This window comes from Eumetopias jubatus, unplaced genomic scaffold (assembly GCF_037043125.1).
Source record: "Eumetopias jubatus isolate StellerSeaLion01/CBP00866 unplaced genomic scaffold, mEumJub1_p1.0 scaffold_10, whole genome shotgun sequence".
NCBI lineage: Eukaryota > Metazoa > Chordata > Mammalia > Carnivora > Otariidae > Eumetopias > Eumetopias jubatus.
This window is the reverse complement of record NW_028274816.1, coordinates 123589030-123614327: the sequence shown is the minus strand read 5'-3', so window position 1 is coordinate 123614327 and position 25298 is coordinate 123589030. Positions and strand designations below refer to the sequence as shown.

The 25298-nt window shown below is 34.7% G+C and overlaps 1 protein-coding gene across 5 annotated transcripts in view; it reads left to right on the top strand.

Moving 5' to 3' along the window:
* The window catches only part of NF1 (neurofibromin 1), a 276151-nt gene that overhangs the window by 82398 nt on the left and 168455 nt on the right, over positions 1-25298 (top strand). For all 5 annotated transcript variants that reach the window (XR_015769362.1, XM_028109132.2, XM_028109129.2 and 2 more), the window contains exons 6-12: positions 3289-3356; positions 3600-3675; positions 4594-4751; positions 13309-13482; positions 13952-14074; positions 14312-14386; positions 19753-19884. Coding sequence is in view for 4 of the 5 variants with exons in the window: in XM_028109132.2 (XP_027964933.1) it covers positions 3289-3356; positions 3600-3675; positions 4594-4751; positions 13309-13482; positions 13952-14074; positions 14312-14386; positions 19753-19884 (806 nt within the window). In the remaining variant the exon portion in view is untranslated. The remainder of the gene's footprint in view (positions 1-3288; positions 3357-3599; positions 3676-4593; positions 4752-13308; positions 13483-13951; positions 14075-14311; positions 14387-19752; positions 19885-25298) is intronic.

Genomic DNA, 25298 nt, shown 5'->3' with positions numbered 1-25298 from the left:
GATGGCCAAAGTTTACATGAAGTTCTGGGACTTGGTTGTATAGTAACATGAGTGAAAAATGAGGGTAGAACAGGTCTTAATGGAATGGGGGTAGGGTAGATAACCAGTTTGGTATCAGTATTTAGGAAGTAGGGTATACCAAAATACATAAAGTACATCACCTAACATTTGGTGATTTAGATATGTGAGGTTAAAGAGAAGTATCACCAAGTATTACAGAGCAAGCTGATTGAAGCAGGAAAGGAAAGGAAGGATCGATAGCAGTAAGGAGCATAGCCAAGAAAATGATAATTTAGTTGTACATCTGTTGCCTTTGACGTATGGGTTGGCTGTCCAGTCAGAAACTTGTACAACTGGAATAATAAAAGGCATATACTTGGGAATTGAGAATGGACTACCGTGTATAACATAGTCATGGTGTCGTAAAGGTGAAGTTAATGAACGTGGGAAGGCAAAAAGGCTCAAGAGCGCTTTGAAGTATAATGCCATTATTTGGAAATCAAAGGAGAGCAAGAGCTAGGAAAGTTGTAGGAATATATTTTAAAACTGACTTAGAGAACAAATCACTCAATTCTAAGTCCAGAAAAAAAGGACATTTAAATTGTTCAGACAGTTTTATTACTCAAAGACTCATCTCTTAGAAAGATATTTATATAAAAATAGTAAGTACCTGTATCCCTCCATTAAAAGTCCATAGGAGGCAACAAAAATAAAAATAAGCAAGTGGGACTATACCAGATTAAAAGCTTCTGCACAGCAGACGAAGCATCAACAAAATGAGAAGGCAGCTTACTGAATGGGAGAAAATATTTGTAAATCATGTATCTTAATAAGAGGTTAATATACAAAATATGTGACAAACTCTTTCACCTCAATAGCAAAAAAACCTCATATTGTGATTAAAAATGGGCAGAGAACCTGAAAAATATCTGTTTTTCCAAAGAAGACCAACAGGTACATGAAAGATGTTCAGCATTCCTCATCATCAGGCAAGTGCAAATCAGAACCACAATGAGGTATCTCCTCACATTTCTTAGAATGGCTGTTATCAAAACAAGAAATAGTAAGTTGGTGAGAATGTCCACTATTGGTGGGAATGTAAATTGGCACAGTTGCCAAGCAAAACAATATGGACGTTCCTCAGAAAATTAAAGGGAGAACTACCATATGATCCAGCAATTCCACTTCTTGGTACTTATCCAAAGAAAATGAAAACATTAACTTGAGAAGATATATATACCTGGTGTTCATTGCAGCATTATTTTACAATAGCCAAGGTATGGAAACAACTTCAATATCCATTGACAGATGAATGGATAAAGAAGATGTGAAATATATATATGTATTTAAAATGTACATATATGTTTATACATATGTTTAAAAATGTGTTTTATATCTTATATATAAGATACGTAAAATGGAATATATGTATTCTATATTAAAATGGAATATTATCCATAAAGAAGGAGGAAATCTTAACCATTTGTGACAACACGAATGGACCTTGAGGGAATTATGCTAAGTGAAATATGTCAGAGAAAGACAAATACTGTATGTCTCACTTATAGATGGAATCTTTAAAAAAACAAAACAAAACACCAACCAAGCTCATAGATATGGAGAACAGAGTGGTGTTTGCCAGACATGAGGCAAGGGATGGGAGAGTGAGCAAAATGGGTGAGGGGAGTCAAAAGATAAAAACTTCCAGTTATAAAAAGTCATGGGGATGTAATGTACAGCATGGCAACTATAGTTAATAGTACTGGATTGCATTTTTAAAAGTTGCTAAGAGAATAGATCTTAAAAATTCTCATCACAAGAAAAAAAATTTGTAACTACATATGGTAGTGGATGTTAACTAAACTTATTGTGATTATTTCACAATATATTCAAATACTGAATCAGTCTATTGTTTACCTGAAACTAATATAATGTTGTATGTCAATTATACCTCAGTTAAAACAAGCAAAGTCCATAGGCGGAGTTTTCTGTGAAGGGACTGTTACCAGTAAAATAGTTTATAGAAGGATCATTTTTTCCAGGTATAAATCTTTTTATAGATGGGGACAACACATTTACGGAAGAGGAAATAAAAATATCTAATACATTCATATGGAGAAATGTTTAGTCTCGTTTTTAAAGTTCAGTCCACTATTTTGAACAATCAAATTAGCAAAATAAAAACAAAAACATGTTTAATGATGACAATGTTGATAAAGCTACTTTCATATGCTGCTTGGTGTGAGTGACATTTGGCCTAACCCTTCTGAAAATCAGCTTGGCAATATTTATCAAGAGCTTTAAAAAATATTCATCTCTTTGACCAGATAATTCTACTTCTAGATCTTATCCTAAAGAAATGAACAGTAATATGGAGAATATTTGGATATAAAAGTGTTTATTAGTGTTATTTATAGTGATATATTAGGAATATCTTAAACATACAATTGGAAAATGTTTAAATAACCAGTGACTTAATATATTGACTTAAATATGCTGAAAGACACCAGAGCATACTTGAACAGACTGTGGCTTTGAAACCCAATTCAGTAGTTTGTTAGATCTGTAACCTCAGAAACACAATTTGCTCACTTACAATATCTGAAGATATTAGGATTGTGAAAGAAATACATTAGATTAAAAATACCTGGCTTGTAAATTATAGTTACTATCATATTTAGAGTCATCATATATGTATGAGGAATTTTGAATGATACGGAAAAAATTTGGGATACTACGTAAAATGAAGAGAACAGGTTTGGTTTAGCCTTTATGATCTCAGTTGCGGTAAATATATTTGTCTTATACTTGCATACGAAAAGGGATGGAAGAAAGTTCATCACACTGTTACCTGTGATTCTGAATGGTACGAATCATGGATGATGTTTTAAATTCCCCTTAGATGGTTGTGTATTTTTTTAAATTTTCTACAATGACCATGTGTTTTATACTTTAAAAATCAATTATTATTTAAAACAAACAAACAAAAAAACCCCAAGAATCTTTGAAATTCAAGGCATGTTTGCTTTTCATTGAATTTGTCTTTAGTGGACATAATCAGTGAGTTTTTGGTTTATATTAATTGTCTTTACCTTCACATTGCTTACAAATAATACTGGAACAAAAGTTTGTATGTAAAAGGAAAGTTTTGTTGGTTTATTTGTTTGTTTTTACAAGTAGTGGCCGTGATCGTATAGTGGTTAGTACTCTGTGATGTGTTTTTACAAGTAGCTCTGAATTTGTGTTAACTGATCTTAGAGTTAATTAAAAAAATTTTTTTTTCTCCAGAAACTGCATTTAAATTTAAAGCCCTAAAGAAGGTTGCACAGTTAGCAGTTATAAATAGCCTGGAAAAAGTAAGTTATAACCTCTTTGATATTAAAATTTTGTTAAATTTTGCTTGTAAATGTTGCTGTCTTTACTATTTTGAATCAAAAGTCATGACTTCAGTGATAATTTCACATTAATATTTAGGATTACAGTGTTCTTATGAAGGAAATGAGAAGTTTGTAATATAATTGGGTTGTGTGACATTTTGTTTACTATATTTTGAAGATACCCCTGCTTTCATATAAAAGCATATGTTTTGTTATTTATAGGCATTTTGGAACTGGGTAGAAAATTATCCAGATGAATTTACAAAGCTATACCAGATTCCACAGACTGATATGGCTGGTAAGAATAAGATTATTCATCTTTTAAACTCTTCCTTATGAGGTAAAAACCTATCACTTTCCAGATTATTTGTTATTAAGGTGCTTTTACTTCTTGTTAGCTGATGTCAAATAGGAAATATTATTTTCTCTTATATTTCAAAATTTCCCTCAATCCTTTTCCTTTCCTTTGAGCAAATTTGCAAAAGCAGTTTGGAATAAAGCTCTCATCTTTAGAGTTGTGGATTTGATATTTGATGGCTCTTCTTTGTAGAGAAGTACTCTTTTGTGCTCTGAGGCTTCATTTTGTATTTAGGGAGATGTGTATAAAGTAGTAATATCCTTACTTAGAATTCTTGAGATATAGCTGTGATGCAGAGACTACAGAATCCTGGAGAGTATGATGATTACCTGTGAGAAGCTGTCCAGTCTGCTTCTTGTGTACATCACACTTTGCAAAAGGCCCTGCACATTGAGACTAAACACAAGTTTGTCCGTTCTGAAATGTGACCTTTTCTAGGATGGATCAAGATAGCTCTTTTATTTATTTATTTATTTTTAGAAGATTGATTTATTTATTTGAAAGAGAGTGAGAGAGAGCACGGGGGCAGGGGCAGAGGGAGAGAATATCCAAGCAGACTCCAGCTGGGCATAAAGCCTGATGTGGGGCTTGATCTCACGACCCATGGGATCATGACCTGAGCCGAAACTAAGTCAGATGCTTAACTGACTGAGCCACCCAGGTGTCCCAAAATAGCTCTTTTAATACATAGACAATATAATATTGCTTGTCTGCTTACCTGAAATTTAATTGTTTAAATGAACTTCCACTTTATCTTTTAAAAATTTGACCTTTGGGTTTTTGGATAGTGCCGGCTTTTAGTTTAATGCCAGAGATATTCTCGTTTAGTAATATCATTTAATTGTATTTTTCACATAGAATGTGCAGAAAAACTGTTTGACTTGGTGGATGGTTTTGCTGAAAGCACCAAACGTAAAGCAGCAGTTTGGCCACTACAAATCATTCTCCTTATCTTGTGTCCAGAAATAATCCAGGATATCTCCAAGGATGTGGTTGATGAAAACAACATGAATAAGGTGAGGAGGACAAAATTATTTCCATTATGTCGATGTCATCTAGTTCATTTTAATCAAGGTGTGTATGACTTTAGGCTTAGTATTCTGTCAGCACAGTATTTCAGGAGACCATTTCTAATTATGATCACTTAGGTTTCTTTGTTTGCTGGCCTTGGCAGAGACATACTCATATAAAAATTCTTTTGAAGGGAAAATAAATGATATCCTCATTAATTAAAGATTTAAAACAATTCTTTAGTTTCATTTTTTTATCAGAGAAGACTATGTGATACTTCTGTCAGCGTTCAACGTAGTTTCTCTAACAATCACAGCAATGGTTGCCCTATTAGAATCCATCACTTTTGTGTTATTTGCAGGTACTTAGTGGTGTTGTATCTACTTGGTGCTAATGAAATTGTCTAGTAACTATTTTCAGTATTTTAGAACAGCTTTCATAGCATTTTATTAGGAAGGTAGGATACCACATATGCTATCTATAGTAAAATACTATAACAACTGCTAATTCTAAGGGACTCTTAAAATTTTTTAAAAATAGAGCAGGGTAGGGTGTTAATCTTATTGTTTTATTTGAATTTCTGTATTCAGTTTGTTTTGGTAATTCATCTTTCTTTCCTATTTATTTATTTATTTATTTATTTATTTTTGCCACTTTGGGAGAAATACTTTTAGCTGAGTGAACGTGAAATGGGCTCCTGCATGACTTGCCTGTGGATGGAGATGTTCAGAATCAGTGGAATGATTCAATACTTTGTAGAAATATTGGATAGGGAATTTATGCAATAGATGGCTAAATAAATGAACTTAGGTAATCCTTTAGAGTCTGTGATGCTATGATACTCCACTTAGGTCTGTAGCCTCGCTCTTTCATTGTGAGGATACCGTTTTTCATGTTAGATTGCTTTGGAGCCTGTCAAAAGAGTAATTTTTGGGAGGGTTTCTGTTTATTGGGAAAATAAACAGGTAAAAAGCTATTATAAATTCAATATTACTCTTAGGTGAACTTATATTTGAATAATCACAGCTACATCCTTCCAAATGTTTATTATTTGTATATCTTCTATGAATTTCTCATTTTCCATTGAATTTTTTTTTTTTTAAGATTTTATTTATTTGAGAGAGAGAGGACAGGTAGGCAGAGGGGCAGAGGGAGAGGAAGAAGGAGACTCGCCACTGAGCAGGGAGCCCAACACGGGGCTTGATCCCAGGACCTTGGGATCATGACCTGAGCCAAAGGCAGACACTTAACTGAGTGAGCCACCCAGGCGCTCGAATTGTTTGTTCTTTATTGATGTGTAGGGTGTGTGTTGTATGTACACTTTTTACTTAGTTTCTTTTTTTAAACTTTGTTTATGGGTTTTTTTGTTTTGGTTTTTGCTATTTAGATATTTAAAATTTGTAGTAGTCAACTCTGTCTTTTTCTGTCTCTTAGCTTTTTTGGTCATACTGTTCCTAACCAAGATTTTATTTATTCATTTTATTGAGATATAATTCACATACCATAAAATTCATTCTTCTAAAGTGTACAATTCAGTGGTTTTTAGCATATACAAAAAGTTGTGCAACCGTCACTGCAATCTTAATTTAAGAACATTTTTGTCATCCCTGAAAGAAACTTTGTACCTGTTAGCAGTCACTCCTTACTCCTGTCTCACCCTAGACTCTGGCAACTACCAATCTGCTTTCTGTCTCTATGGATTTGCCTATTCTGGATATTTCATATAAATGGAATCATAAAATATGTGACCTTTGTATCTGGAACATCCCAAGATTTTTGAAATATACTTTTATATATTTCTTAGTACTTTTCCAGGTTAAAAAACTTAGATTTTAAAATCTTTCTGGATTGAAAAAAAGTATTTTTTTTTTAATGTATTCTCACTCTTTCCTAGTCACATTACTTCTGAGCCAACCAGTATTAATGATTGGTTGATATGTATCCTTCCTTTTGTATCTACTTGCTCATACAAACATTCAAATGAAAATACACATACATACATAGTGTGGTGATGGTTATATTTTAAAATGAAGTCATATATATATATTTTTAAGTACTCTCTCTACCCAATCTGGGGCTCGAACTCATGACCCTGAGACCAAGAGCTGTATGCTCCACTGACCGAGCCAACCAGGCATCCCAAAATGAAGTCATTGTATACACATTACTCTGCATCTTGCTTTATTTACCTAAGAGTGTATCTCTGCTGTTCCTCAGAGTAGTTGATAACACATTCCTTTAAGTGTTAGGTAATATTCTTTTACACTAATGAGCCTCATTTACTCAGCCATTTCACTGTGAATGGATGAATACTTAAATTTTTTTTCAGGTTTTTGACATTACATTTAATCCTTAAGTAAATATCTTTGTTCATATATTTTTGTTAACTGATTCTTTTAATTCTATAGAGTAGAATTCCAAAACTGTGATTCTGTGTCAAGGGCATTTGTATTTAAAATTTTTTTTAAGATTTTATTTATTTTAGAGAGGGAAAGAGAGAAGAGTGCCAGCACCTGTGTGTGAGTGGGGGGAGGGGCAGAAGGAGAGGGGAGACAGAATCCCAAGCAGACTCCCCACTGAGTGCAGAGCGTGGCACAGGGCTCGATCTCATGACCCTGAGATGATGACCTGAGCCAAAATCAAGAGTTGGATACCCAACTGAATGAGCCACCCAGACGCCCCTGTATTTAAAATTTTTTCTTTTAAATATTTTATTTATTTATTTATTTGAGAGAGAGAATGAGATAGAGCATGAGGGGGGAGGGTCAGAGGGAGAAGCAGACTCCCTGCTGAGCAGGGAGCCTGATGCGGGACTAGATCCTGGGACTCCAGCATCATGACCTGAGCTGAAGGCAGTCGCTTAACCAACTGAGCCACCCAGGCACCCTGTATTTAAAAATTTTAATAGTTATTCTTAGATTTACATTCCCCAATATTCATCGCATGTCACATTAGAATCAGAATGCCTGTTTTTCTGCATCCTCACCAGGACTGCATGGTTTTCAGTCTTCAATGAGATGAAAAAGAGTAACTCATTTTACTGCTTGTGATTAGTGAGGTTCAGGATCATTTCTGTTTTGTGGTCATTTGCATGTTTTCTTTTTGCATGTCTGTTCATTTCCTTTACTTATTTTCCTTTTTTCTTTTTTTCTTTTTTTTTGTCAGTCTCTTTATTAACTTCTGGGACTTTTTGTCTATTAGTCTCTTACTTGATGATGCCATATTTGATTTAGAAGAATGTTTTATAGTTTCCAAATTGTTAAATTTTTGGGTGATTTTTAAAGATTTAATTGTGGTTAGAAAATGGTGGTACATATTTGCTTTAAAAAGTGTTCTGTGGTCACTGGAGAAGAATGTGTATCATTTCTTTAGGGTACAGAATTTAATGTAAATGTTTAAAACTGCATGTAGAACTACTCTGTAGCTCTTGAGAATGCCTGTAGGGGCTTGAGAGCCCCCTGTGAGTATGCTGTGGGAAATGCTTGGTTTAGCTGTCTGAGCTCCCCAAACCCTTAAGCAGCCAATAGACTCCAATAGACTCTGGGCAGTGTAGCAGAACTCCTCCTCCTAGGCATTGGTAATCACACTTAGCTCTTTATTATAAAGAAAGCAAAGAACAAACAACAAGCAAATAGAACCCTAAGCAGATCAGATCGGGCTCTCATTTACACATTGTAGACTGTGAACTATATGAAAAGTGGTTCTCTTTTTCAGTTTATAGTTTTTGTTACTATTATTTTATTGTGTTTTTATTTCATTAGGGAAGGTAGTATCATAACTCCACACAGTGATCTTTATTATACCAATGAAACAGTAATGAGCCGCTGATCTGAATAGCTCTGCAGGACAGCCCTCCTCTTTGTGATTTCTTAGGACCTTGGACAGCAAAGACTCTGCCATTTTTAAAACATAGCTTCCATGGAAGTTGATTCTATTCTGCTGACCAGAAGGGAAAACATGGGAAATCATGCTGAGGATTTTTATGGCCAGGCCTGGAAATGGCACACTTTCATTCACATTCCATTGGGTAGAACTCCATCACATGGCCACATCTAACTGTAAGAGAACCTGAGAAATACATCTATATCCCCTAGGAACCAAGAAATGAAGGAGTTAGGAGAGAGAGGAGGAGTCAGGGATGGCTTAGACTGCTGTCTCCCTAGAATTCCCAGTTATTTCTTTATGGCTGCAAAGCTATATATCAGGAGTACCTGTCCACTGGGAGAAGAGTGTGGGCTATATGTGCTGCAAGAACAGGTGTGGAACCTTAGTTAAACTTGAAGTAAGAATAGAGCTTAGAAAGAGAGAGTTGTTCAGGCCAGGGTGATCAAGAAAATGGATGTTCAGAAAAGTTAGCTAGAGGGTGGAAGATTCATGCAGGTGATGATAAGAAATGAAGATGAAGAGGCAGATGTGAGCAATATGAAAGATACTGTGAACCAGTTGGGGTTGAAACTTTAAGTTTAGGGTTAAAGGTGAGATATGCAAAGTAGTGTTTTTGGCTGATAAAAGGAAATTCCAAAGTGGGAGCTGGGTCAAAATAAATGTCAGTTTATCTTTTAAAATTTTATTTACTTATTTATATTGTGGTAAAATAACCTTTCTTAAGTGTACAATTCAGTGGCATCAAGTACATTCACAGTGTTTTGCAACCATCACCATTATCTATTAGCGAACTTTTTTTAGTCCTCTTAAATTCTGTATGTTAAACATAACTTCTCATTCACCCTATTCCTAGCCCCTGGTAGCCTCTATTCTATTCTTGGTTTCTCTCAGTTGCCTATTCTAGGTACTTCATATCGATGATATCATACAATATTTATCCTTATATGTCTGGCTTATGCCATTTAACATCATGTTTTCAAGATTGATCCATTTTGTTGCATGATCAGAATTTCATTCCTTATTGTGGCTGAATAAATATTTCATTGTATGTTATAGACCACATTTTGTTTATCTCCTAGAAATTTCTTGTGTGCAGGGGTATTTCGTTGTGGTTTTGATTTACATCTTTTTTTTTTTTTCTTTAAGTTTATATATTTAGGTAATCTCTACACCCAACATGGGGCTTGAACTCATGACCCTGAGATTAAGAGTTGTATGCTCTTCTGACTGAGGCAGCCAGGTGCCCTGATTTGCATCTTTCTAGTGACTAACAATGTTGATCATCTTTTCATAAGCTTATTGGCCATTTGTATATCTTCTTTGGAGACGTGTCTATTAAAGTTCTTTGCCCATTTTTTAATTGGGCTATTTTTTGTTGTTGAGTTGTAGGAGTTCTTTACATGTCATAGATGGTAATTGCCTATCAGATATATGATTTTCAAATGTTTTATCCCATTCTGTGGACTGTCATTTTACTTTCTTAATAGTGTCATTTGATACACAAAGGTTTTTCATTTTGATGAAATGTTTATCCATTTTTTTGTTGTTATTATTGCTAGTGCTTTTTTGGTTTTATATCCAGTCATTGCCAAATCCAGTGTTGTAAAGATTTTCTTTTATGTTCTCTTCTAGGAGTTTTATAGTTTTAGCTGTTTAGATATTTGAGCTATTTTGAGTTAATTTTTATATATAAGGTAAGGGAAAGGTCTGGCTTCATTCTTTTGCATGTGGATATCCAGTTTTCCCTGCAGCTTTTTTTAAAAAAACTGTCCTTTCTCCATTGAATGGTGTTAGCACACTTGTTGAAAATAATTTGATCCTGTATGCAAGGATTTGTTTCTAGACTTCCTATTCTTTTTCATTGGTGTAAAGGTCTGTTCTCATACCAGTACCACAGTGTTTTGATTACTGTAGCTTTGTAGTAAGTTTTGAAATCAGGAAGTATGAGTCTTCCAACTTTATTCTTTCTCAAGATTGTTTTGGCTATTTCTTGTTACTTGATACACCATATGAATTTCTGGACGGGTTTTTTCTGTTTCTGCAAAAAATGCTGTTGGGGTTTTGATAGGGATTGCATTGAATCTGTAGATTGTTTTGGGTACTGTGGACATTTTATCAATGTTAAGTCTTGTAGTCAATGAACATGGGATGTGTTTCCATTTATTTATGTCTTTAATTTCTTTTAACACAGTTTTCATTGTATAAGCTTTCACCACCTTGGTTAATTCCCAAGTATTACGTTCTTTTTAATGCTATCATAAGTGGAATTGTTTTCCTACTTTCCTTTTTAGACAGTTCATTGCTAGTGTCTAGAAATGCAACTGATTTTTATATGTTGATTTTGTATCCTAGAACTTTGCTGAATTTTCTGGCTCTAACAGGTGTGTGTGTGTTTAAGGTGTTCTACAAATAAGATTGTATCATCTGAGAACAGAGTCCATTTTACTTCTCCTAATTTGAATGACTTTTAATGTTTTTTATTTTCTTTTTCTTTTCCTAAATGTTCTGCCTAGAACTTCCCTAGTAATGTTGAAAAGAAGTGGCAAAACAAGGCATCGTTATCTTGTTCCTACTAGGAGAAAAGCTCAGTCTTTCACTGTTGTGAGTGTGATGTTAGCCGTGGTTTTTTATATATGGCTGTTACCATGTTGAGGAAATTTTCTTCTATTCCTAGCTTATCCAGGCTGGTATCATGAGAGGGTGTTGAATTTTGTCAAATGTTTTTTCTGCATCAATTGTAAGGATCATGTGAGTTTTTTTCCTTCATTCTACTAACATGGTATATTTTATTGATTGATTTTTGTTGTTGAACCTTTTTTACCCTCTACAAGTAAAGTTCACTTGGTCATGGTGTATAATCCTTTTATATACTGCTGAATTTGGTTTGCTCATTCTTCTTGAGGATTTTTTCATCAATATTTTTAGGGATATTGGTCTGTAGTTTCCTTGTCGTGTTTTTGTTTGGCTATAGTATTAAGGTAATGCTGGCCTCATGAGATGAGTTAGGAGGTGTTCCCTCTCCTTTAAATTTTTGGAAGTGTTTGAGAGGCTTGGTATTAATTCTTCTTTAAATGTGTGATAGAATTCACCAGTGAAACCACCTGTCCTGGGTTTTTCTTTGTTGGGAATTTTTTGATTACTGATTTAATCTCCATACTAGTTCTAGGTCAATTCAGATTTTCTGTTTCTTAATGAATCAGTTTTGGTAGATTGTATGTTTCTAGGAATTTGCCCATTTTGTCCGAATTATCCAATTGTTGGCTTATAATTTTTCATAGTATTATTTTATAATCTTTTATTTCTTTAAAATAGTAATGTTCTCACTTTCAGCTCCTGTTTTTGGTAATGTGGATCTTCTTTTTTTGATCAGGAAAAATATTTTTCTTTTTTTTTTTTAAGATTTTATTTATTTATTTGACAGAGAGAGAGCACAAGCAGGGGGAGCTACAGAGGGAGAGGGAGAAGCAGGCTCCCTCCTGAGCCAGGAGGCAGTTGTGGGGCTCGATCCCAGGACCCTGGGATCATGACCTGAGCTGAAGGCCAACTCTTAACCAACTGAGCCACCCAGGCGCCCTTTATAGTGTTTTTTTTTTTTTTTAAGATTTTATTTTTTTATTTGAGAGAGAGAGAATGAGAAATAGAGAGCATGAGAGGGAAGAGGGTCAGAGGGAGAAGCAGACTCCCTGCCGAGCAGGGAGCCCGATGTGGGACTCGATCCCGGGACTCCAGGATCATGACCTGAGCCGAAGGCAGTCGCTTAACCAACTGAGCCACCCAGGCGCCCTGAAGGCCAACTCTTAAATGATTGAGCGACCCAGGTGCCCCAGGAAAAGTATTTCATATGATTTCAATCTCTTTAAATTTATTAAGACCTGTTTTGTAGCCTAACACATGGTCTATCCTAGATATTGTTCATGTGTACTGGAGAAGAATATATATTCTGCTGCTGTTTGATCAGTTTAGCTTTTGACACATTATATTTGAGAATACATATAAATGGAGATGCGAAATTTTTATTTAGGAGAAAAGCAGAGGGAGCAGTTTGTTAGTGAGCTGCAAAGAGGGCTTGGGATCACAAGAATGGGTAAGTTTTTGTGAGGAACAGAATTTATTTATTTATTTTTTAAAGATTTTATTTATTTATTTGAGAGAGAGCACAAGCAGGGGGAGCAGCAGGTTCCCCACCGAGCAGGGAGCCCAACGTGTGGGGCTCGATTCCAGGACTCCGAGGTCACGACCTGAGCTGAAGGCAGATGCTCAACGGACTGAGCCACCCAGGCGCCCCGGAACAGATTTTATTTAGAGCAATAGAACAGCCTTAGGTATATCCTTAGTTGGAAGGCTAAAGGTTGAGTATAGCCTGGAGTTTAGAATATTTAAAAAGAGAATATAATCAGCTGAACTTAGGGTTGAGAAGTCAACTACCTTGTTTAGGAAGGACTGTGTTCTTTTAATAATTCAACAAAGGAAGTGAAGAACAGATTCTATTTTTTTTTAGATTTGAGAAACATGTAAATGACAACTACTTAAATTGTGAAATTAAAAATCGGAAATATCAATTATGTAGTTTTAGAATATAATTTTTAGAGGCTGATAATTTGCTGTTAGACAAGTCTGAAATGTTAGAAACTGCACATTAATTAACTAGAAACTTCTTTCTATATTTGAATTCTATAGAAGTTGTTTTTGGACAGTCTACGAAAAGCACTTGCCGGCCACGGAGGAAGCAGGCAGCTGACGGAAAGTGCCGCAATTGCCTGTGTCAAACTGTGTAAAGCAAGTACTTACATCAACTGGGAAGATAACTCTGTCATTTTCCTACTAGTTCAGTCCATGGTGGTAGATCTTAAGGTAATATGCTTGTTATTTCTTTACTACAAACTTTAAGAAAACTAAAGGAAAAATAAACTTCTAGTAAAGTATTGTTATGCTAGATCATTGTCAAAGATAATTGCTGATGCTAAAGGTCTGAATCATCTTAGATGGTAAGTTCATAAGACCTGCTTTTGTTGTTTCTGTGTTCCTCAGACTAAATTGGCTTAGAATATGATGAAAACACAGAATTAACTGGTTTTCTTAAGTTATCATAAATATTCAGACTTGGTTTTAAAATATTGTAGCATTTAGGACCTAAAAGGAACCATATCTTATATAGTAAGAATTTTATCAGAGTGATGAACCACATTAGTGCTTTGTGCTTCTTCTGGCAACTGAATGTTATTTCCATGTATGTGGATATTGTGTTGATATTATTAAATACTAGTAAAAAAATACTGCATGATTGTTTAAAGGCTTTTGTTTTCTTTTGGGATTTTCATAGAACCTGCTTTTTAATCCAAGTAAACCATTCTCAAGAGGCAGTCAGCCTGCAGATGTGGATCTAATGATTGACTGCCTTGTTTCTTGCTTTCGTATAAGCCCTCACAACAACCAACACTTTAAGGTGAGAGCATTAGTTTTTATCCAGTTATGTTTACTGATGCTGTTGATCTTTATAAATGTGAAAAGACTAGAAAGATCAATTGGTATTTCTCAATATTATATATTAATGTTAATTTTAAGACCTTAAGAATTTATTGTTTTTTAAAAACTTTTTTTTTTCCTGTTTCTCTTTATCCTCATTTGTGTTGAATATTTTTCTCACAGAAATAATATACAGTTTTTTCCTTTGCCTGTGTAGATCTGCCTGGCTCAGAATTCCCCTTCTACATTTCACTATGTGCTGGTAAATTCACTCCATCGAATCATCACCAATGTAAGTCCAAAAGGTATTGCTAAATTACTTAAAATTTTTTTTCTTCCTTTCTTTACTTTTTTATTTCTTTTTAAGAAAGACATTCTTGGTTTATAAAAGGTTTTGAACTTAGATGTATGGTATAGGGAGATTTCTCATAGGTGATTATATCTAGTAACTGATACACAATTATATTTTTCATATTCAATTTGACCTGAGGGCCTTTATTGAGAAAAGAGGAGTTAATAGGATCCTTTGGGAAGATTAAACCTAAAATATTTTATTTGCATCAAAAGCCCTTAAGAACAGTGCCACTGAGAATATAATTGAACATTTCATCCCAGACTCTTTAAATATTATTTTAATACTCCTAGCCTTTTCCCGGCATTTGGTATATTCTGACTTGTCACTTTACCATTTAAGTTAAAAGTAGTAACTATTTATGGTGTAGGCCAGTATGGTGCATTTTTTAAAAATGGTAAGATCATATTTGATTGTACTTTTTAGTCCTCCTTAAATAAATGAAATATTAGCACACTTAAATGGAGGTATTGACATGATACAAAAGCATATCAGACAAAATAAGCGAGCTCATTAAAAGGTACTTGTGAAACCTTCGACTCTGATGTGAATACATTAAGTAGAATGATAATGAAACCTTGTCACATTTGGACCATGAAGTTTTAACTATTTGACCATTACAGAGTCTCAATGAAGACAGTTTTGGAAATACTTTGTCTTGAAATCACATGAAGTTTTTCTTAGATATTTGGACTCCAAATCTTAAAAATTCTGCCAAATTCTGTTGTTTTGGTTAGGAACAATAATATTTTGAAGGTTCTCGAGCTCTACTTTTATCCATTTATGTGTAAATTGGTCAACTTTTTCTTTTTCTCCTTTAAAAGGGGCTTTATTTATTTGTGTATCTATCTATTTATTTTTTGGTGGGCAGCAAAGCAAAGTTTATGAGTGATAGTACAAAGCTCCTAAAGAGGGAGGGGACCTGAGAGGGTTGCCTTAATCATTGATTACTTAGGTATTTTTGTCCTCTTTAAAAATCAAATCCCATTTTTAAGAGTGTATCTCTGATGAGTTAAAAATTCCTCCCCACATTCATTTGCCTTGGATGTGTTTAATTAAACCAAATTCTGCCTCTTCCCCTTCTCTTCTCTTCCCTTCCCTTCTCTTCTCTTCTCTTCCCTTCCCTTCCCTTCTCTTCTCTTCTCTTCCCTTCTCTTCCCTTCCCTTCTCTTTCCTTCCCTTCTCTTCCCTTCCCTTCTCTTCTCTTCCCTTCTCTTCCCTTCCGTTCCCTTCTCTTCTCTTCTCTTCTCTTCCGTTCCCTTCTCTTCCCTTCTCTTCCCTTCTCTTCCCTCCCCTCCCCTCCCTTCCCTTCTCCTCTCTTCCCTTCGCCTCTCCCTTCCCTTTTTTTAGAGAGGGAGGGGCAGAGGCAGAGGCAAAGAGAGAATCTTAAGCAGGCTTTATGCCCAGCATGGAGCCCAACACAGGGCTCCATCTCATGACCCAAGCTGAAATCAAGAGTCGGACGCTTAACCTACTGAGCCACCTAGGCGCTCCTGTTGTCTCTTCTTTTATCCATTCCTGCAGGGGAAAAATAACTCTAAATCTATGTAGTGACACATTTAGTTTTTCTCAGTGGGGTGCTAGTAGCATTTTGGGCAGGGCAGTTCCTTGTTGTGCAGCACTACCTTGTGCATCGCAAGACGCCTAGTATCCCTGATCCTCATTTCCTTAAATGCCATTTGGGCCACTTCCCTCCTCCCACCCCCAGACATTATGAACAACTAAAATGCGTTGAGGGAATGATAAGTTGCTCAGTTGAGTATCCGTGGGTTAAATTATAGGTATAAATAACATGAGATGTTACTTATCCCAGAAAGGGAAAGCTTAATGAATCTGATTGCAGGTAAGGTATGTTTGTATTAAAAATTTTAAAAATTTTTACTTTACTTTTGCCAGGGTAGTGAACCAAGACATTGTATCCTCAATGTTTACTTTGAAGGCCATTTTAAGAAAAAAAAAAAAAAGATGATTTCCCCCCTCAGGTTTATGTGTAATTCAGAATTAAAATATTACTATTTTTCTCCTTTACTTATAATACTAAAAGCATTCCATTTATTACAGTGGATGGTTTTAAATAAATGCTTAAAACTTGTATTAAATAAACCCAAGTATATACTTTTTTGATACTTTGTGGCTAGTTACTTTAATTGTGAAATATTTTTGTCTACAATTGAATATATAGAGCACTTTCAAGCATGGACTTGGCACTGCTGTAAGTGGCTGAGCTGCTGCTCCTTTGTGGATTTAAAGCATGCCTGGAGTGGTACTTCATGCATGCCTCAGTGTATATGGTGAAGTGATTGTGCATCCTTCTGTACTCCAATGAGTACTGCATGTGTGAAGGTGGAGTGTGTTTGTACCAGAGGTCACGTCAATAAGTCTATTTTTATAAAGAAAAACCTATATTGGCTAAGTTTTAAAATGCTCAGCATCAGTAACCTTTATGCTTGACAAAAAGCATAAATTTGAGTCTGTAAAGTATCTTTTAAAGCTATACTTTGGATGATGATACTTTATCATATTATAGAATGTTTGATAAATTGTTTCTTGTTAGGATTGGTTTTTTTCTTTCCTGTGGTTTGAGGCTAATAGATACTGAATCTGAAGTACTTTCTGACTGAAAGGACTATTCATAAAGTAACTATGCAGATTTATGGAATTGACCATTACAGAGTTTCACTGAAGACAGTTATGGAAATACTTTGTCTTGAAATCTCATGAAGTTTTTCTTAGATATTTGGGCTCCTAAACTTAAATTTATTCTTAGTGTAAGATTTCCTTTTTTTTGATTCTTGGTTCAATACACCTCATAAGTTCTTTTCTTCCATGGTTCTTTAGCCAAATTCACAGATTTTGTTTCTTACTGTCACATTGTCAAATGAAAGTTTTAGTGATATGTTTTTGAGGGTTAGTTAGAATTGATAGTGTTTGCAGTTTTGTTTTCTTTCTGGGAAACATATTCATACTCAGTTCATAAGTACAGTGTTTAGATCTAAAATATTCTGTTTCTTCCTAAGAAATCTGAAAATCTGTGGACTATTTGAATTTTATTATATTGTAGACTTTTGTCAGCTTTGAAAATGGTACTCATAGTACTGTCACTTTTTTTTATTATGGCATACTATAAGAGGTGAATTATAGTTATAAGATCTGTGTTACGTACTTAATCTTTATTGGGTTCCTTTAGGTTAAATTAGGTATGTTGTTAAAATTGGGAAATTAAAGAAATAGTAATACACCTATGTGACCCATATCTTAGCAGTCAGCGGAACATGCTGCAGCTGTACAGTACTCGGTGTGCTGGTGTTTTCCTTATGGCAGTTGTAGTTCCCTTACAGATAGCTCACGTGCTGAGAATGACATGATCTCTTCTTCCTGAGGGTTTGGACAAGTTCTCTCCAAGGCCTTGAAAATTTATTTAAGTAATCTCCTGAAGAATTGCCATAGTTTGCTCATACTATGTACTTGTAAAAGTATTGCCATTTGTTTGGCAATAAACTTAGTGTTTTCGAGGAGGAAAAAAAGGAATGTCTACTTTAGTTGACTAGTTTCAGAAGAGACACATTTAGTAACTGCTTAAAACACTGTAATTTTTGCCAACTACATCATGCCTAGTTTTTAGTGCATATTTTATTTGAAAGTATATCTTTAACTTTTACATTAAAATGAATAAATTTTTATATTATGAAAAATGGCAGTTATGACAATCACTAAATCTTAAGTTGAAGTCATATTATTTTATAGGATGCATCTCGTATGGTGATACGATTTCAATAACTATTGATATAGCATAATAGTTTGGATAGGATGTTATATGGGATGTATCTCTCTTTAGTTATTTGTTTCTGACAAGATATTATGGGGTCAGGAGAATGAGTAGGACCCCTATCTCAATGCATTTTGTGATCATTCAGCCTTTGTTATTTTAAGCTGATTAACACAAGCTGTATACATTTGTAAGTATATGGAAATCAAGCTGTGTTGATTGCTTGGGCAAGTCAAGTGACTAAATTGACCAAAGTTTAAAGAGTCCATTCTATAACCAAACTAAAATTTGATAATTTGTTAGGAATTAGCTTAAATAAAGAGTTGGGGGAATAGCAGAAACAACTATATTATCCAAAGAGAATTTATTTCTTCCCTCGCAGCTTTTGGGGGCCCTTCCTATAAATAGAGTTCAGTATTGAAATTGTGTATTTTAAGTTGATTGTATCATTTACTATCCAGTAGAGTTTGTAATCTAATTTTAGGTTAAGGTAATATAACTTGATGCTACCTAGAATATTCTGAGAATTATGGGTGAAGAAATGAGAAGTTGAGAATTTAGCTTCATTTTGGATGAGAAGGAACCTGGGAATAGGGTGTGATGCTCTTAGGTCCTCTTCTTGTGCGAGTTCAGTCATTCTTTCCGGTGCTTCCTATGGAGCCAGGAGTGTAGTAAGCTGGTAGCCTATGTCTGAAGTCGTCCCATGCCTTGTATAATCTCCATATGGAGTGACAATTCATCCATTTTTGTATTAACTGATAGACTTTATAGCTTTAGTGATTTTCATAACATAGTGATTAATTTTAAAGTTAAATTAGGCACTATTCAAATAAAATAGGCACTAGAAACTAGAACCAAAGCTAAACAGGTAAAACTGAAATAGACAAATATTTACATAAAATTATTACCTTTAAATCTATTTAGCTATGATCATTTTGTCTTTGTGGTGATCATTAGTCTTTTTGTGTATTGTACCATCATTGCATATCAATTTAAGGTTATAGGTTTACTAATAGTTTTATTTCATTTACTAATTTTGTGTTGTACTTATCATTGTTGTTTGTAGGCATATAAGTGATGGTTTGCCACATGTTCCTTCAACATTGTGTTGAACCACTAATCTTTTTTAAAGCTTTGATAGTAGCGTTCTTACGTGGGAAAATATATACTATCTATATATGCATATGTTTCTGAAACGTATAAAATGTTAAACTTAAAAAAAGAAGATTGGCTACAGAATTAGCTCTCTAAAGACTGTTTTTCAGATTCATTAGCTTATCAGTTAGAAAAGACAGTCTCATGCTCATGCACATGGAGTGGCAATTTGTCTCATGTTCATTATTATATTTTAAAATAAATGTATGGGTTGGTGTTTGAATTAAAGATATTATTTGAAGACTTTGGAAATCATGGTGTGTGTTTGCATGGTCTTAGAAAGTTTTTCACAGAAGGATAAAACATAAGGCTACAGTGTTAACCAGAGTGTATAACTCATGCAAATTTGTACTTTTCCTCCCTTATGGTCTCTGTTTTTCTACAGTCTGCATTGGATTGGTGGCCTAAGATTGATGCTGTATACTGTCACTCAGTTGAGCTTCGAAACATGTTTGGTGAAACCCTTCATAAAGCAGTGCAGGGCTGTGGAGCACACCCAGCAATACGGATGGCACCGGTAAGATTCATCATAAACTTGAATCCCACCTTCTCCCTGTTGCATTTTCATTGTCTCTATCCTATTCCTGCTTTTTTGATTATTTTAGAAAATCAAATGAGCCCCTTCTTTTCTGTAAGTGTGGTATGTTGTATACTGCAGTATTATTGAAATGCTAGTCAGTGGTGTTTGTTTTTCACTATTTCAGGGGGTTGAACTTAATTTTCTTAGAGAAATTTTCTCACAAAATGCTGTTAAAATCTTAAATTTACTTCCTTCCTTTCCTTTCTTTCCTTCTTTCCTCTTTTACTTTGTTTTTCCTGTAACTTTTCCTAATAAATCAAAATATTCTGGTTTATTCCTCATCTTTGGGGATCAGTAAGGGAAGCCTGACTCCTGGGTTAGAGTGAATGTTTCTACTAATGCACGCTTTTTGCCCATTGGATGTTGAACATTGCATATAGGAAATTAGAAATAAAATTAAACATTTTTATTTAAAATAAAAGTATTTCATGTTTCAGCAAATGTGCTTTGTGTGTTTAAAAATGATAGGCACTTTGATATTGAAGTTTGTGTTTAAACTTAGTAAAAGGAGTGTTTTTAAATTAGGTATCTAACATAAATATTCTTAAATGGAATTTTAAAACTCATATGGAACCAATTTAAACAGACAATTACAGATTGTACAAGTCATTTCTTGGTATTTATGTATAGCAAGAGTATTACACATGGCAACTCTTGACATTGATTGGTGGTGCTTTGTCTTCTGCTTATTTTCTATTTTTATTGGCTGCTGTCGCTCACATGATCAGATGCCAACCAGTCACTGTTTTGCATGGCAGTGGGCTTCTGTGGCTGTAAGTATGACCCATTGTAACTACCCCAGAAAAGTCCTTGGTTTCTTTGACTTTTCTGTGTGTAGTTACTGTTATAGTCACATCATGTCATTTCAGATGAAAATGTAGCATGTTTTTACCTATTGGTTTTATCTAGTAAATTAGCCACTTCACACTTATAATTTAAACAGCTTCCTCCGTGGCATGTTTCTCTTTTCCCAAGTTCCCTTACTCAATAAAATATTTTGGTTTAATACAGTTATTGTTCACTCTTATGCAGTCATCAGTAATTGTTTCTGAGGATTATTTATCTCAGACGTTCAAGTAGAGAAGTTTGCTATACCATATATTTTGGGGTTATTTAGTCTAAAAAATTAGAGCCAAAGAACATGGCAATTATGTTTTATTAAGTAAAATAAATAAAATGCGAAGTTATTTTTAGTTGACTTTTTGTGATACCAAGTACTTAATTTTTTAGAAAATTGAAAATTTCACTCTAAGTTAATTGGAGATAAATTTTAAATGGTAGTTACTTAAGTGTCATTTAACTAGACATTTAAAAAGTTGTTTTGGAAAATGACTTAAAATGTTTAAAAATTACTCATTCTAAATATCTTCTAGGAAATTAGAACTTTGACTTTTTATTTTGTTTTCTACTTCTTGCAGAAATTAATGGCCTCCAATAATAGAAATTGTTAGAAAGTTAATACTCACTTGCACTTTATTTTCAATATCCAGTTTACCAGCCATCTGCAATTTAATTTTCTGTGCATGAGAACTGAAAGAAAATGAAACTAAATTATTCTTTCGAATAAAGACAAAATTTGATTGGCATTCTGAAAATATTCCCTACATTTAGAAGTTATTTTACTTCTTAGCTCTACTTATTAACTGATTCTAGGAGCAACATATTGTATTACTGGAAGTTATTTCATAACAGTCATAACTAGACTTCTTTTGGTCCAAGGACACCTATGATAAGAATTTAGTTTTTATTTCCTATTATTCTCTGAAAGTTTCAGTATATATTTGGTTTGTAAAATCATTCTTAAGCTGTTTATGTATTTATATATGTATGAAATTTTTGTTATGTATGGATGTATAGGTATATATACATATGTATATAATTGTACATAGTGGCTGAAGGAGAGCTTTTTGGCTGATCTTATCAGAAAAAATAATTAACAGATTTAACATGAAATAATTTTTTAGAATAATAAAATTTTATAATTTAGATGATCCTTAAGGTGAATCTTACCCCTCTTAAACCTGGTGAGTGAATAGTCAGACAAAAAATGTGGAAATATTGAGCTCTTCCACAAGCTGCCAGGCATAGTGTTAACACCAGGGAAGCATGACAAACTAAACAGACAAGGCACTTTCTCTCACAGAGATGCCAGTCTTGGAGCTTTTGCTTGAAAACTTCTAATAAATAGCTCACTATAGGTGGCCATCAAGTCTGGAAACACAGAAATTCATAATACATGGTTTAAATACGTGACATCAGGGTTTCTCAACCTTGGCACTGTTGATATTTTGGAATGTTGTAGGGGACTATTTTATATGTTATAGGATGCTTCGCAGCATTTCTAGCCTGTGCCCACTATGTGCCAGTAGTACCAGTCCTGCTAGTCCAAAAATGTCTCCAGATGTTTCCAGATTCCCCTGGGAGACAATTACCCCCAATTGAGAACTGCTGTATTACGTGACAATTTCAGTGTGTTGTCCTCCTTTGCATTGCCTCAGATGATTCGTGTCTCTGATAAACCTGAGCCTTTGTCTTGCTGCAGAAGTAGCAGTCGTGGAGTTCAGTCTGTAAGAAGGCTTTATAAACCACCCTGTATTTTGGAGGTGGATGTATTTCTTGTAGGAAAGAGCAGTTTGAAGGGTTTTTTTTTTTTTTTTTAACCAAGATGGACTCATCTCCCTATCACTCCCATTCATCATTGATCCTCTTTTTTTCTGAAGCTCCAAAGAATATTTCTGATTCTTCCATTAAGACAGCACTACAGATATTTCAATAAAGTTACCCTGTACTCCTAAGGTTTCTTTTTATTTTTATATGATTTAGCATTGGGAGGGATTTTATTACTTTAGCTTTCTTTAAAAGCTTGTGGGGTATGTGTGTGTGTACTGTTTGATCTGCACAAATAATGTTTAGTGAGTGACAAATAGTCACATGATTAGTGAATAGTTGACATTCATTTCAGTGTCTGTCCAGTTCTTCAGCTGTCTTCCCTCACTTGTGCATTAGCTTGATCAAAGCAGGAGCTCTTTCTGGCTTGGCAGACATTGGGTTCCTGGCCCCTAGAATAGTATCTGGCATGTAGTAGGCATTTAGTATATATTAGTTGAATGAGTGAATGAATTTCTTTCTTGATTTGCTTCTCTTTTGGAAAGAATTCAACTTAACGCCTTTTCTTCAATTAAAATGACATATTAAGATAGGATTTTCATGTTCCAGATGTGATATAAGTGAAGAATGCCATTAACCTGCTGTGCCTGCTGTGCATGTTTCTACTAATATAGTTTAAGATTGCATAATAATGCAATAATAATAATCTTGGATTGAGCTCTTCGGCATTTAAACTTTTTAGTCTTTCCATATGAACGTTGAGCCATAGCTTCTCCATTTTATACTTTTACAGTATTTTTAAAAGTTTGAAATACTTTTTTTTAGCACTAATCCTTTACTGTTTTAAAACTAAGGTAGCCGATTAATAATAGATGTATGCATTTTCACAAATATGTGTAATTTATGCACATTTTGCTTCTTAAGGAGATCCTGGCTCAGCAAATGCTCTTACATGCCTGTAATTTAGTCATAGTCTTAATAAGTTAACAAATGGTTTAAGCCCTTAATAGGCAGCTAATATTCTGATTAATGAATTTATTCCTGGGCATGATGGCTTCTCTCCTTTGGCCAAAGAGCATGTACCAGCTTGGAGTCTTACTAATATCTGTAGTATGGAAGGCCAATCAGTAAATTAATGAATGGATTATTTTTCTTACATTTCTAGTTAAGAAGTATATTTCTTCTTTAGCATGTTGTTCCTGATTTTATATAACCCCCTAATGGTCATTAATTAAAAGATATTTGAGCTAAAAACTTTCTTTAACCCTTTCAAGTCTTTACTCCATATTAGGCAGCAGTGCTGGAATAAAATTTATATGCTGATACCTGAGATTAAGAGATGACATAATTGAGGGCGCCTGGGTGGCTCAGTCGGTTGGGCAACTGCCTTTGGCTCAGGTCATGATCCTGGAGTCCTGGGATCACACTCGCATCGGGCTCCCTGCTCAGTGGGGAGTCTGCTTCTCCCTCTGACCCTCCCCGCTTCTCATGCTCTCTCTCTCTCTCAAATAAATAAATAAAATCTTAAAAAAAAAGATGACGTAATTGAACTATTAACTTTTTGAAAATGATTACTGAATAAGAGATAACTATTATATCTGTTAATTGTTCTCTGATCTGTGTTCCTGTGCAATGGCTGCATCAGGGAAGAGCAGTTATGCTAAGTTACAACTTAGTAAATACATTTGTTTAGTGAAAATTGATCACTTTGATCTAAGGTGTTACCATGACTTAGAATGAAAAAAGAATAGAGGGGCGCCTGAGTGGCTCAGTCATTAAGCGTCTGTCTTCCGCTCAGGTCATGATGGGATCAAGCCCCACTTCAGGCTCCCTGCTCTGCGGGAAGCCTGCTTCTCCCTCTCCCACTCCCCCTGCTTGTGTTCCCTCTCTCGCCGTGTCTCTCTCTGTCAAATAAATAAATAAATAAAATCTTTAAAAAATAAAATAAAATTTAATGGGAGCAAACAGTAAAAGTGGATTTTATTAAGTACATTTGGTAAGATATTTACAACAGGATTTTAAATATAAAAGCAAACAGTATTTGTAAGTTTTGTGTTTCTTTTCTATAGTGACATTCTTAAGCATTAATGTGTATGTTAGATAGCTGGTTTCCCCTTTGAGGACTAAAACCCTTCAGCGTTCTTAGGCATACTAACATATGCGTCTTACACTTAAGCATTGAGAATTGTAGCTATGTGTAAAGCTATGCATCTCCACTTTTTGCCTTTGAAAGACAGCCCATTTACTTGGACATTTTTATTATGGGTGCATAGATGCTGGATAGCCTTTATCTGTGTATATACAGTTTCTCCAAAGAAGCCATATAGATGCCCAACAGGCACATGCTTAACATCACTAAACATCAAGGAAGTACAAATCAAAACCACAGTGATATATCACCTCACACTAGTCAGAATGATTAGAACAAAGACAAGAAATAACAGGTGTTGGCAGGATGTGGAGAAAAGGGAACCCTCGCGCATTGTTGGTCAGAATGTAAATTGGTGCAGACACTACGGAAAACAGTATGGAGGTTTTTCAAAAAATTAAAAATAAGGGGCACCTGGGTGGCTCAGTCGTTAAGTGTCTGCCTTCGGCTCAGGTCATGATCCCAGGAATCGGGCTCCCTGCTTGCGGGAACCCTGCTTCTCCCTCTCCACTCCCCCTGCTTGTGTTCCTGCTCTCTCTCTCTCTCTCTCTCTCTGTCAAATAAATAAAGTCTTTAAAAAAAATTAAAAATAGAG